Source organism: Bufo gargarizans, chromosome 2 (genome assembly GCF_014858855.1).
Source record: "Bufo gargarizans isolate SCDJY-AF-19 chromosome 2, ASM1485885v1, whole genome shotgun sequence".
Classification (NCBI taxonomy): domain Eukaryota; kingdom Metazoa; phylum Chordata; class Amphibia; order Anura; family Bufonidae; genus Bufo; species Bufo gargarizans.
The window spans coordinates 638,062,725-638,077,298 of NC_058081.1; the positions used below are offsets into that span (position 1 = coordinate 638,062,725).

A 14,574-nucleotide genomic window follows, 5' to 3' on the forward strand; every position below is an offset into this window, starting at 1 on the left:
CAACCCATGGCCTCAGCTCTATACACAAAATCCAGGTGACAGGTTCCCTTTAAGTCTTTTTAACTTTTCCTCTTTGGTTGTTTCAGCCGATGAAACCAAATTGAAAATGATGCAGGAAGTCAGCGAGAACTTTGAGGTAGGTGTTCCAGACTCCCAAATCACTTGATGCTTTTAAGGGTGCATTCACGCGACCGTGTCTGTTTTGCGGACTGCAAACGGCAGGTCCTCAATACACGGACATCACCCCTTCCGTGTGCATCCAGGTCTTTGTGGCCGTGCCACAAAAGATAGGACATGTCCTTCCATTGGCTGCAACATGTGGATTGCGAACCCATTGAAGTCGGTGGGTCCGCGCTGCAGGGTGCACACGGCCAGTGTCCATGTTTTGCAGATCTGAGGTCCACACAACGGACACAGTCGAGGGAACTCAGCCTAAATTTTAGCTTGTTTGGCCTACCTGACATTTAAACCCCCCACTGCCCTATACGGTCCCTTCCACGGAGAGGATTTGTGGGTGCTGTTAGTGTCCTACTTTCTTGGTAGCAGTCATGCAATGGATGGATAATTGTTAATTTATTAATTTTTTCCTCCTCATAGAATGTCACCACCTCCGCCCAATATTCCACATTCCTGGAGCACATTATCCCACGATTCCTTGCTTTCCTGCAAGATGGGGAAGTTCAGTTCCTTCAAGAGAAGCCAGCACAGGTATTGGTATTACCAGGGCAATACTGCCGCAAGAGGGAACCATCTCCTGTCCACGGCCAAACAAATGCTAGAACTTCAGGTTTTGAGGGACATGAGATATTGTATTTCATGAGGATCTGGTATGTTTCTTAAAAGAATTGCAAAATGATGAGAACATCAGTCTTGAGCCCATATGATGTGATGTGTGTGTTTCACTGTATGAGCAGTGTGTGTATATGTGCATGTATGTGTGTGTGCATGGTAATAAGCTCACATCGGGCACTGAGAGTAAAACTGATAAGATCTGACTCCTGGAATGATGAAATTATCAGGCTTGAGCCCCCAAGATGTGACTGTACGGATGCGCTGGGTGATTGTGATTGTGTGTATGTGTGCGCGCGTTTTGTGTGTATCCCTCACATCGGGCGCTGAGAGTAAAACTGATAAGATCTGATTGCAGTTACTCTCCTGATAATTTAGACCAGAGATCAGCAACCTTCGGCACTCCAGCTGTTGTGAAACTACAATTCCCAGCATGCTCCTTTCACTACTGTGGGAGTGCAGAGAACAGCCAAGCAAGTGTGCACGATGGGAGATGTAGTTTCACAACACCTGGAGTGCCTGAGGTTGCCTATCCCTGATTTAGACTATTGGTTAAGGGAATTGAGAAATTACTTTGCTGACAACCCATAATCCAGCATGGAGACCCAGCAGCCATCTTCCACCCCTTAGTGGCCAGAAATGGAAATGTTGTCACTTGTCGATTGTCGAGTGGGCAAACATACAGTACCGTGCAAAAGTTTTGGGGAAAAATGCTGAAAATAGGAATGCTTTTGATTAACAAAATGAGAAGAGAAATTTAAATCCAATCAGTATTTGGTGTGACCCCCCCTTTGTCTTCAGCCTCAGTTCTTCTAGGTCCACTTGCATACAGGTTTTTGAAGGAACTTGGCAGAGAGGCTGCTCCAGACATCTTGGAGAACCAACCACAGTTCTTCTGTAGATATAGGCTTGCTCAGATCCTTCGGTCTCTCCATGTCATCCCAGGCAGTCTCTATGATGATTAGATCAGGGCTCTATGGCGGCCATATCATCACTCCTGGGACTCCTTGTTCTTCTTTTCGCTAAAGATAGGTCTTAAAGATATTGCCTGTATGTTTGGGGTCATTGTCCTGCTACAAATACATTTTAAATATTAACACCTCTTTTTTTTTTTTTTTTTTTTTTTTTTTTTTTAAAGCATTCTCACTTTGCAGCATTTCCCCCCACCTGCCTAAAACTACTAATGCTTAACAAAGAGGTTTTTGCTCAGAAGTGATTCCTCTTTTTCCTTTACCCTAATGATCCTGTATAGGTTAAGGAAATGCAATGACATTTTTATATCCCTTTGTAATGTCTTTCTTGCAGCAACTGCGGAAACTTGTCCTAGAAATCATCCACCGGATCCCTACCAATGAGCACCTGCGACCCCACACCAAAAATATCCTGTCCGTCATGTTCCGCTTCCTGGAGGTAGAGTGATGCGTTGACCTCTTCATGTGATATCTGTGTCCAGTCTGCTACGCAATGCAATGCTAAGTGATCTATGTCTGCTTCTAGACCGAGAACGAGGAGAATGTCCTGATCTGTTTGAGAATCATCATTGAGCTGCACAAGCAATTCCGACCGCCAATCACTCAAGAGGTACGTTTGGGTATGAGAACGTCAATTGCTCAGTCTTTGGCAGTTGTGAAATTAGAACTCCGAAGCTTGCTGGGACTTGCAGTTTCTATATTGCTGGACAGCAATTGATTTTATTGCCTTCGGTGCGTTCATTCAGTTACATTAAAGCTGGTTTTCGGGGACTCAGTATAGGTCATCAATATCTTATTTGTTTGGGGTCAGACTCCCAGCACCCCTGTTGGATGGGGCTGCAGCACTCGAGAGAGAGAGAGAGGCCTCAGCCTGTGACGTCACGTCCATCAGTCACCTGGCCTTTCCGCAGCTCAGTCTCGTTCAAATGAATTGGATTGAGCTGCACTTACCACATGCAGCCACTATACAATGTACGGCGCTGTGCTTGCTAAATTATAAAAAGGCTGCAGCTCTCCTCTGAGTGTTGCAGCCCCTTCCAACAGTTGATCCCACTGAGTGCCAGAAGTCGGACACCCACAGACCAGATATCGTTGACCTATCCTCAGTATTTGAGTCCTGGACAGCCCCTTTAATAAAATGGCTTCCTCGTATATATGGCTAATTCTTTTTCCTTTCATTGGTTTTAGATTCATCATTTCCTTGACTTCGTAAGACAGATTTATAAAGAGCTTTCTAAAGTTGTGGTAAGTGTTATGTTCCTTTACTTGTCTTTTATGCCATTAAGGGGCACTAACAGAAAGACAAATCTTTAATTGTTTCCCTTTTTTGCAGGAGGTGTTTTATAGTCATGTGTATTCATGTGGCCTTTCACTCCATGTTGTCATTTTCAGTATAGACTTGTGTCTTAGGGCTCATGCACATGACCACGATCAGGCCTCGGAAACATGGCCCATGTACCAACCACATGTTCTTTGCCAACTGTGGCGACCCTGAACCGGCCTTAGTGCATCAGTCTCTGTCTGATCGCAGTGTATTCACATCATGTGAGCACAGTACAATCAGATATGAACCGACTGTATTATAAATTACTATAATGCGGTCAGTTTGGGTCAGGGGAGCTGTGGTCAGTTCGGGAGATGCAGACGACACACTAACCGATACCTGGTCGTGTGCATGAGCTCTAAGGCATCTTGATCTGGTATTAGGGTTCTAAATTTGCCTCCCTATGTATTCAATCCTAGAATCGCTACTTTGAGAATCCTCCTGTGATCCCAGAAAACACTGTTCCTTCTCCGGAAATGGTTGGCATGATTTCCACCATCGTGGTCAAAGTAAATCCAGAGCGAGAAGACAGTGAGACTCGGACGGTAAGCAGGGCAGCCCTCCGTGTTCCCTCCTTCATGATGTACAGATAATTGTAAAGGGGAAGCAAGTTGTGTGAAAGTTGAATGGATCCAACCGTACCGTTGATCATCTAGGCAGTAAACGTGAGGAGTATGATCCAAAAGGCTACTTTCACACTCACGTTTTGGGCAGATCCGTCATGGATCTGCAAAAACGGATCCGTTGCTATAATACATCCACCTGCATCCGTCATGAACTGATCCGTTTGTATTATCTGTAACATAGCCAAGACGGATCCGTCATGAACTCCATTGAAAGTCAATGGAAGACGGATCAGTTTTCTATTGTGCCAGATTGTGTCAGAGAAAACGGATCCGTCCCAATTGACTTACATTGTGTGCCAGGACCGATCAGTTTGGCTCAGTTTCGTCAAGCGGACGGCAAAACTCTGCAGGCAGCGTTTTGGTGTCCGCCTCCAAAGTGGAATCGAGACGGAACGGAGGCAAACTGATGCATTCTGAGCGGATCCTTTTCCATTCCAAATGCATTAGGGCAAAACGGATCCGTTTTGGACCGCTTGCGAGAGCCCTGAACGGATCTCACAAGCGGAAAGCTAAAACGCGAGTGTGAAAGTAGCCTAACACAATTCCGCTCCCCTCCGCCATTTTATGTACACGACACTCATCGGTGGTTTAATTCATGGCTGTGTATTTTCTTCTTGCAGCATACCATCATCCCGAAGGGTTCCCTCTCCCTTAAGGTGCTGGCGGAGCTCCCAATAATAGTTGTTCTAATGTACCAGGTAAGACTCATTCTCCAAGGACCATGAGCAGGCGCAGAAATACCTATCGTCTGGAAATGGGATTGTGTGAACAGATTTAAAGGGGAACGCATACTGAAACATTGGAATTCATCTCAAATTCTTCCCTGTGTTCTCTAGTAGAAGGAACCTGTAACTATAAAAATCCAGTGCAATCTGCAGGCAGCAGGATAGAGCGCAGGAGGAGCGGAGCAGATTGATGTCTAGTTTTGTGGGATAAAATTCAGTCTGACCCGTATTTCATTCATTTAAATCCCTGCTCAGCAGTCTGTGTGTACAGTTGTACAAGGGAACACCTACTCGACTCCAAAGCCTAGAACGAGCAGGAATCTAAATGAATAAAATGCAAGTAAGGGTCCATTCACACGTCCGTTGTTTCTTTTCCTGATCTGTTCCGTTTTTTGCAGAACAGATCTGGACCAGATCTGGACCTATTCATTTTCAATGGGTCCTGAAAAAAAATCGGACATTGTGCTGTTTTTTTCAGAACCCATTGAAAATGAATGGGTACAGAACTGGTCTAGATCTGTTCCGCAAAAAACGGAACAGATCAGGAAAGAAACAACGGACGTGTGAATGGACCCTTATTCTGGATCTTTTCTCGCAAAACTATACAGGGGTCCCTCGGACAAGATTATTTGGTTCTGGGGCGACCACTGTATGTTGAAACCATTGTAACTTGAGTCAATAACTGTATGGAAAACTGGTTAATGGGTCCAAAGCCCTAAAATAAGAGAAAATTAAAGATTAAGAAGAATAAGCAGATATGGGTACTTTCACACTTGTGGCAGAGGATTCCGGCAGGCAGTTCAGTCGCCGTAACTGCCTGCCGGATCTGTAAAAAACGCATGCAAACTTATGGCATTTGTCCGACGGATCAGGATCCTGATCCATATGACAAATGCATTGAAATGCCGGATCCATCTCTCCGGTGTCATCCGGAAAAAACGGATCCAGCATTATTTTTTCCCACATTTTTTGCGGTCTGAGCATGCGCAGACCGCAGTGCCGGATCCGTTTTGGAGGGGCTGGGTCCAGCATTAATGCATTTCAATGGGAAAAAAGGCCAGATTCGGCATCCGGAATTTTGGACGGAGATAAAACCGCATAAAAAAGACTGAACTGAAGACGTCCTGATGCATCCTGAACGGATTGCTCTCCATTCAGAATTCATGGGGATAAAACTGATCAGTTCTTTTCCGGTATAGAGCCCCTAGGACGGAACTCGATGCCGGAAAAGAAAAACGCTAGTGTGAAAGTACCCTTAGTGAGACAGATACAGCCAGGCCTTACACATAACAGCCAGGAATAGATGCTGGGAGTTGTAAATTGCATTCTATGATGAGGATAGAAGCTCCTGTATAGCACATAGTTTACCAGAAAAAGGAGCCGCCCTCATGACATCCACAGGAGCAGCTCGTCCTGGTACAAACAGAGTGCAGTACCGAATATGTAGTACCGCACTGTACTCTGAAGAAGAGCTACTAGGCCAGGGATCAGCAATCATTGGCACCCCAGCTTCTAGTGAAACTACAATTCCCAGCATACACACCAGCTCGGCTGCTCTTGTAACTCCCATAGACGTGAATGGAGCATTCTGGGAGTGGTAGTTCAATCCAGGAGAACTCCTTTACATAGTGTCAGATTTGGACTTTGCCTTGAATTACAGTCTGCTTTGCTCTGCTTTTTTTTTCCCGACAGCTCTACAAATTGAACATTCACAACATGGTGTCGGAATTCGTACCACTGATCATGAGTACAATCGTCACACAGGTTTCTGCCAATGCCAGGTATGTAACCGTTTTCATGCAAGCGGCCATGTTGAGGAATCCATATCAGGTCGGTTGGGGGTCTGAATTTTACGGCTACGAGGGACAGATTTTCCATAGCGGAATCTGTACGCGTCACATGCAAATTTTGCCACTTTTCCAGCAGATTTTACCCTATGCATTGCAAAGCATAAATCCGCCCCATTGGTCAGCTTGTAGATTTAGAGAAGGCATCCTCAAACTGCGGCCCTCCAGATGTTGTAAAACTACAACTCCCACAATGCCCTGCTGTAGGCTGATACCTGTAGGCTGTTCGGGCATGCTGGGAGTTGTAGTTTTGCAACAGCTGGAGGGCCGCAGTTTGAGGATGCCTGATTTAGAGCTACTGTAATATGCTGCCTGACAGAAAACCCACCCCATGTTCTCTTTGTGTGGCTTTTGAGCTTCCCCCACCTCCCCCTGCTGGACCTGTGGAAGGAGACATACTTACCTGGTTCCAGCTCCTTCGGTGCTCCTCCTCCTTGCTCATCAGCTTCCGGAGTGGATGGGGGTCACGTGTCCTGATGAAGCCAATGACTGGCTGCAGCAGTCCACACAGGCATATGACCCAGTGATGTGCCTCTTGGGACATGTCACCACTGTGGCTGCAGCGGCGCATGTGATCCTCGTCCATTCTGGAAGTATACAAGCGGGGACTGTAGAGCAGTGGTGGACCAGGTAAGTATGGTTCTCTTCACTGGTCACATAAAGGTTTAAAAACTAGACAACTCTTTTAAAGTTCCAAAAGAGAGCGTTAATGGGTTGTCTCATCAATACGTTGGTGGCATATCTCTTCGGATATGCCACCATTGTCCGATAGGTGCGGGTTCCTCTTCTGGACCCTCTCCCATCTCCAGCACGGGGCCCCTAAGTGAGGAGAGAGTAGCTGCGTATGAGCGTCCGCCATCCATTTATTTCTACGGGACTGCCGAAAATAGCCAAGCGTGCTTGCTCGGCTATTTCGGAACAGTCATAGAAATGAATTTTCAGTGGCACTTTTTAGAGATGGGTGCGGGCCTCAGAAGTAGTACCTGCACCTATCTGACTTTGATGGCCTATCCTAGCAATATGAAACAACCCCCTTAATCTAGCGGTCCTGCGAATCTGAATGGTAATTGTATATCTTTCTCATTCCACTTTGCGTAATCTTTTTCAGGCAGCACAAGTTATACAATAAAGAGCTTTATGCCGACTTCATCGCCGCTCAGATCAAAACCTTGTCCTTTCTGGCTTATATCATCCGAATCTATCAGGTAGGTTGCTTCATTACAGGACCTCTGTTTTGTCTGTATCTCTAATATGTTCTTGGTACTTTTATGTTACCTTTTCACTTTTGCTGTGTAGGATACCGTAGCAAAGCACTCCCAGCAGATGGTGAAGGGCATGCTACAGCTCTTGACCAACTGCCCGCCGGAAACCGCCCATCTTCGGAAGGAACTGCTGATAGCTGCCAAGCACATTCTCAGCACGGACTTGAGAAGCCGTAAGTACTTGTTTCATGGCTGCTCTTTAGGGTTTTTGGCTCACGCATTTCGGTCAGCTTTATTAATAGAAGAAGGCTTTCTCTTCGGGGTATATATGGATGCACTGCTGTGACTGTATATATGTATCTGGCACCTAAATTCATGAGACACTTTGGCTTCCATTGGATTTAATGACGTTGCCTAAGCTCGGACTCCAGCCGCAGATTACCTGGTGATAACGTTGTCATTTTTTTTACCTTTCAGAGTTCATCCCCTGCATGGATAAGTTGTTTGACGAGTCTGTCCTCATCGGCTCTGGGTACACAGCCCGGGAGACACTCCGGTAGGAGTTAGCAATCGTTTATTCATAAAATCACCCAGAAATATAAATCTTTGACTTTTCGTCTTCTATCCGCTTATACACTTTTTTTTTTTAAGGATATACTGACGTGTTGGATTATTTTTGCCTCCATTGTTTAAAGGGGTTCTCCGGGCTTTAAATATGCTCAGCATAGGTCATCAATATCAGATTGCCATGGGTCCGACACCCGGCACCCCCGCCGGTCAGCTGTATGAGGAGACGGCGCGCGCAGTGCGAACGTGCCGTCTCCCATCTCTCTTGGGATAGACATACAGCGGTGAACAGGAAGAGAGAGAAGGGAGACAGCGCATGGGCTGTCTCCTCATACAGCTGGTCGGTGGAGGTGCCGGATGTTGGACACCGCTGATCTGATATTGATGGCCTATCCTGAGGATGAGAGCCCCTTTAATGGAGCCCTATGGATACTCTTAGTGTGTACAGTGGGAGTTCCTTCTGGCGCATCTGCTTAAAGGGGTTGTCCACTCCTTTTATATTAAAGCTCATCAATATTTGTTTGTCAGTGGCTCTGGCATCAGCTCCTGCTGTAGTGTAATGGACTGAGCTGGTTATTGCAGCGCGGCTCCCATTGAAGTGAATGGAAGCACCTCTCCAGTATCCTGTATACTACACAATGGACGGGGCTGTGTTTTTACAGTACCTGCCTCCGAGCATTTAATCTGTGGGTGCGCAGGTTGTCGGATTCTCACTAATTGGTATAATAGGCCATCCGTTTTAAAGGCGTTGACAGCCCCTTTGAGGTTAGATCAAAATTGTGATTTGAACAGGGCCTCTCTCTGATGTATGAAAGTTCAGATGTGCTTGTAATCTGCCACTTGGTACCAGCAAGGAAACCTCTCAAGTTCTCCTAATGGAACATCTGATAATCCAGCATCTGTCAGGCTCTTCTAATCCCGTGGATCTGTATCAGCGTTTCACTTGATATTCCCCGTTTTGTAAGGTTGTAGAATTGACTCCTTGTGTAATCTGCAGGCCTCTGGCGTACAGCACATTGGCAGATCTCGTGCACCACGTCCGGCAGCATCTTCCACTCAATGACCTATCCCTCGCCGTGCAGCTCTTCGCCAAAAACATTGACGACGAGTCAATACCCAGCAGCATCCAGACCATGTCCTGCAAGCTGCTGCTCAACCTGGTGGATTGCATCCGCTCCAAAAGCGAACAGGAAAACGGCAATGGGCGAGATATTCTGATGCGAATGCTGGAGGTAAGGAATACTGTGGTTGAGGAAACGCTTCGAAAACTGTCTGCAATTTAAAGGAGCGTTCGGGTTTCTGCTAATTCCGCCGTTATTCTTTGTTTTCCAATATACTTTATCAATTCCTTGCGGTTTTCCAGACCTCTGCTTTCTCTGTCATTCAGTAAGAACCTCCATGAATTACTTTCAGTGGATATAAACCTGTCCTGGTCACGGTACCATCACAGAGGGGCATGGCTCATTACAGGACACCCCTCTGATAACTGTATTGGACCTTAGAGGGACCATGAGTAGTGTTGAGCGAACTTGTGTTTTAAGTTCGGCGTCGGGTTACTGAAGAATCGCGTTATGGATTCTAAATTCCGTTATGGTCCGTGGTAGCAGAATCCATAACGCGATTCTTCGATAACCCGAACTTTAGACGCCGAACTTAAAACACAAGTTTGCTCAACGCTACCCATGAGTAATCTTCTTTTTTTTTTTTTTTTTTGACTATCCCTTTTACCCTGGACAATCGCTTTAAAGAGTCCCAAGCGTTTAACATTTACCATTTTGTGTAATAATGTGGTGCCTATAGGGCGACATGTTGTGACCACACCGTGTCAAGGGAAAACCCTTTAATATGGCTCTGAACCTAGCTAGTCATATTTGCTCCTCCCGGAAGTGCCACCATTTTAACTCTTGACCTTGCATTTCTCCATCAGGTATTCGTTCTGAAGTTCCACACTATTGCCCGCTACCAGCTATCTGCCATTTTCAAGAAGTGCAAGCCCCAGTCTGAGCTGTGCGCTGCTGATACCATCCTTGCCAGCGTTCCAGTGGCCACTCCTGCCAATGCTTTACCCGCCGCTCCTTCTACTCCCCTGACCCAGGTCCCTCTTCTAGTGTTTGATAAGCAAGGTGAGAAAGACAAAGAAGACAAGCAGACCTTCCAAGTGACGGACTGCCGGAGCCTGGTGAAGACCTTGGTGTGCGGGGTGAAGACCATTACCTGGGGAATCACTTCATGCAAAGCACCAGGAGGTAAGCTCCTCACACAGCGATTTATCATCTGGTCAAAGCTCTACATTTTCCTGACGTTTCTTCTCTTGACTTTACAGAAGCACAGTTTGTCCCTAATAAGCAGCTCCAACCTAAAGAGACACAGATTTATATCAAGCTTGTGAAGTATGCGATGCAAGCGCTGGACATTTACCAGGTAACTGGAGGGCCTTTCTGCTGCCCATATGGCCATATATTTGTAACTATAAACCCCTGATCTCTGCTGGTAGAAATAATAAAGGACTGGCACAACACAGAGCCATAAGACTAGATGCTCCAGACGTTATTACATGGGGAATGAAAGTAGTTACTAAACCAGACATGTCAGGAGTGGTGACAGGTCCTCTTTAAGGAAAGGGTTAAGTTCTGGCCACAACATCCAGGAGTAATGGGGTCTCGGCGGGCAGAATTTTCAAGTTCGGTGCAGGTCCAGATGTTGGACTCGCACTTATCAGACATTTATGACGTATCCTCTGGATATGCAATCCCTTTAAAGGGGCTGTGTCCTGGAAATAACCATAGACGTCGTAGAGGATGGTCCTCTTCTTGTGACCCCGATCTGTATGCCAAAACCTGGAGTTGCTTTGTGAGAGCGTCTCCTGCTCTAGAAGACGAGTCCTGTCCATGGATGACATGGATGGCCTCTCAGCGGCTTGTCTTCAGAAGACTATTGACTGTGGCTGCAGTTTTCTTGTTGTGGAGCAGATATCTTACAACCCTTGGCTTCTATATAGATGGGAGTGTGTGCCTTGATCCCTGTTGCTGCATACCTCATACACAGAAGCTAGGACTACTGGCACGTCCTCCACCTTCCTCAGCGGTATCAAATGTTTTAACCTATGTACTACAGAAAGGATCATTTTATCCCCTGCCTGTTGTTTTAGAGCCGCTTCTCTCATTAGTAATGTCCTCACTTCTGGTAGTTTGCCACCGACACAACAATCACATTAAATGCCAGACATATTAATCTCCATTCTGTGCTGGGGGGAACGACGACGCTCTGCGCTTTATGAATAGATGTATTTCCCTTCCAGGTCCAGATAGCGGGGAACGGGCAGACCTACATACGCGTCGCCAACTGTCAGACGGTGCGGATGAAAGAGGAGAAGGAGGTTTTGGAGCATTTTGCTGGCGTTTTCACCATGATGAATCCTCTGACATTTAAGGAGATTTTTCAGACTACTGTCCCTTATATGGTGGAACGGATCTCCAAAAACTATGCCCTGCAGGTGTGTGGACAGTCTGAATGCTTTCAGCGTTGTGTTTTAGAGGTTGGGCGCAAAGACTGGTATCTTAAAGGTGTTTTCCAGGCTTTTAATATTGATGACCTATCCTCAGGATAGATCATAAATTTCAGATTTTCGGGGGTCCGGCACCAGGCCCCCCGCCGATCAGCTGTCTCCCTTCCTGTTCGCTGCTGCCTTTCCATAGACTGCACCGGTGAGCAAGAAGAGAGGCGGGAGACGGCACGCTCAGTCACCTCATACAGCTGCTCGGCGGAGGTGCTGGGTGTCAGACCTCCGCCGATCCTAGGTGATCAATATTACAAGCCTAGACAACCACTTAAAAAATAAAAAAAAATTTTTTTTTAAATCTGTGAAGAGAGATCCCGCTGACCTAACCTCAGGCAGCGTGGACTACTGACTGGCTCCCACTGAAATGCTACTGCATGTTAAAGCAGGAAGAAGAGTCCGCTGTGAAGGGATTTACACTGCTCTTATCGCTTTAGCAAAAAAAAAAAAAAATTCTAAATGGCTTAGCAGGAGGGAGCGTGGCCTGTGCCTGTCACTCAAGTGTTTTTTTATTTAAAGGGGTTGTGCAAGAATTGGGAAGGGGAACCTGTAAAGGGAAGCCTACTTTACCTGCTTCTTCTCCTGGCCTGCGATGCTCCGCTGGGCTCTCTCGCTGCAAGCATCTGGCTTGACATGGCTGTAGCCCATCGCTGGTCGCGGCGGAGACTGAATCTCATTGCGTCATGTGACCATTTGTCATGACTTAAGGGGAGCCGGCCAGTGAAGGAGGCCATCAGAGCATCGCAGGTCTGTAGAAGAGGGAGTGGGAAGCAGGTAAGTAAGCTTCCCTTTACAAGTCAGACCAAGTGGGGGGGGGGGGGGGGTTTGCTAGACACTCACCTTTAAGGAAATCGGTCACTAGTTTTATGGCCTCCTGTCTGGTGAAATTGAAACCATTTTGCTAAAATCTGTATTTAGCAGCTCCACGGCGAACCTAGTATTGGAGTCCATTCAATAATACATCACACACCTGAGAGCCCCCGGATCTCCACTTCTGCACTGCCGGTTTATGCTATCCGGTTTTCTTATGGTGTTGGTGACAGGAGGAGTCTGGAGCTCACGAATTTCAGGACTCTGGTGCACTCTGTAGTGAACCGTTCCAGCACTTGCCGGACACCCGTGCTGTTCAGTACAGACTTGAGCAACATCGCTGGGACAGTTCAACTAAGTGACTTTCTTCGGGTGTCTTTCGACAGCCTATGCTGCATGGGCACCAGGGGAACCTGTGCAGCAGAAAACCTGGAGGCCGGTTCCTGGAGGCCGGTTCCTGGAGGCCGGTTCCTGGAGGCCGGTTCCTGGAGGCCGGTTCCTGGAGGCCGGTTCCTGCTTCTGACTGGCTCCCTATAGTGCTTGCTGCAGGGGAACTGTAATATGATTGGCAGCAGTGATGGTCAGTTCGCAGTGTTTGCCATCGAACACATGCGGGTTGCCATCTTTAGTAAGGTAGACTCACTCGTCTGGCGATGCACAGGTAAGCCCTTGCCTGTGTCGGGAGCCGGTCTGAAATCGAATGCAGTCACCGCGAGCAGGCAGTTCCCAGAACAGCCACTGGGGGCCTTCATCGGGCTGTTCTCGGAACTGCCTGCTTCCGGTGACTGCATTTCATTTCAGACCGGCTCCCGGCACAGGTGTAAGGGCTTAGGCTACTTTCACACTAGCGTTCTGCTGTCCGCTCGTGAGCTCCGTTTGAAGGAGCTCACGAGCGGAGCAGAACGCTTCCGTCCAGCCCTGATGCAGTCTGAATGGATGCGGATCCGCTCAAACTGCATCAGTCTGGCGGCGTTCAGCCTCCGCTCCGCTCGCCTCCGCACGGCCAGGCGGACAGCTGAACGCTGCTTGCAGCGTTCAGCTGTCCGCCTGGCCGTGCGGAGGCGTGCGGATCCGTCCAGACTTACAATGTAAGTCAATGGGAACGGATCCGCTTGAAGATGACACCATATGGCTCAATCTTCAAGCGGATCCGTCCCCCATTGACTTTACATTGAAAGTCTGAACGGATCCGCTCAGGCTACTTTCGCACTTAGAAATTTTTCTGAGTTATTAATGCAGACGGATCCGTACTGAACGGAGCCTCCGTCTGCATTAATATGATCGGATCCGTTCAAGTAGCCTTACCTGTGCATCGCCGGACGGGTGAGTCTACCTTACTAAAGATGGCAGCCCGCATGTGTTCGCTGGCGAACACTGCGAACTGACCATCACTGATTGGCAGCCCTTCAAAAGGTTGAGCTGCCGTGCACTGCATGGTTTCTTTCAGTCTTTACCATTTCTACATTATGGCACTGTCTCTGTGGTAATCTTAGGACCCCCGGGGAAACTTGTCTTTTTTCAGGATTGTTGCATTTGAACAAACGTCTTGTTTTCTCAGATTGTTGCCAATTCCTTCTTGGCGAACCCCACCACGTCGGCTCTCTTCGCGACCATCCTGGTGGAGTATTTACTAGAAAGGCTTCCGGAGATGGGATCCAACGTGGAGCTGTCCAACTTGTACCTCAAGCTGTTCAAGCTGGTGTTTGGCTCGGTTTCCCTGTTTGCTGCAGATAACGAGCAAATGCTTAAGGTGAAGAGCTGAATCTCCGCGCAGACTGGCCTGTTTAATTAAGAATCCTGTTACACACGTCGGGCCTGTTCTGAATAGTGATCCTGTTCACATGTATAGTAGCTGATGATTAGGGCCCAGGAGGGGTACGAGGCAGGATATTGGGCATCCCAGTACATCCTACTGATAATAAGGTGATGATAAAGTTTTTCACATTTTTTATGAGGCTTCAATCACACTTAGGCCTCATGCACACGACCGCAGTTCTGGTCTGCGGCTTGGATGCGGACCCATTTACTCCAATGGGGCCGCAAAAGATGCGGACAGCACTCCGTGTGCTGTCCACATCCGTTGCTCCGTTCTGTAGCCCCGCAAAAAAATATATAACATGTCCTAGTCTTGTCCGTTTTGCGGACAAGAATAGGCAT

At 47.3% G+C, this 14,574-nt stretch overlaps 1 protein-coding gene across 1 annotated transcript in view; it reads left to right on the forward strand.

Annotated features, from left to right (window-relative positions):
• LOC122928872 (transformation/transcription domain associated protein) overlaps positions 1–14,574 on the forward strand; it is a 153,129-nt gene that overhangs the window by 10,280 nt on the left and 128,275 nt on the right. Inside the window, 16 exon segments of the mRNA XM_044282163.1 lie at positions 87–136; positions 598–708; positions 2,095–2,199; positions 2,287–2,370; positions 2,949–3,005; positions 3,504–3,629; positions 4,331–4,408; positions 6,128–6,216; positions 7,391–7,487; positions 7,579–7,717; positions 7,962–8,040; positions 9,049–9,283; positions 9,979–10,297; positions 10,375–10,472; positions 11,350–11,544; positions 13,976–14,167. Coding sequence (XP_044138098.1) covers positions 87–136; positions 598–708; positions 2,095–2,199; positions 2,287–2,370; positions 2,949–3,005; positions 3,504–3,629; positions 4,331–4,408; positions 6,128–6,216; positions 7,391–7,487; positions 7,579–7,717; positions 7,962–8,040; positions 9,049–9,283; positions 9,979–10,297; positions 10,375–10,472; positions 11,350–11,544; positions 13,976–14,167 — 2,054 coding nt within the window.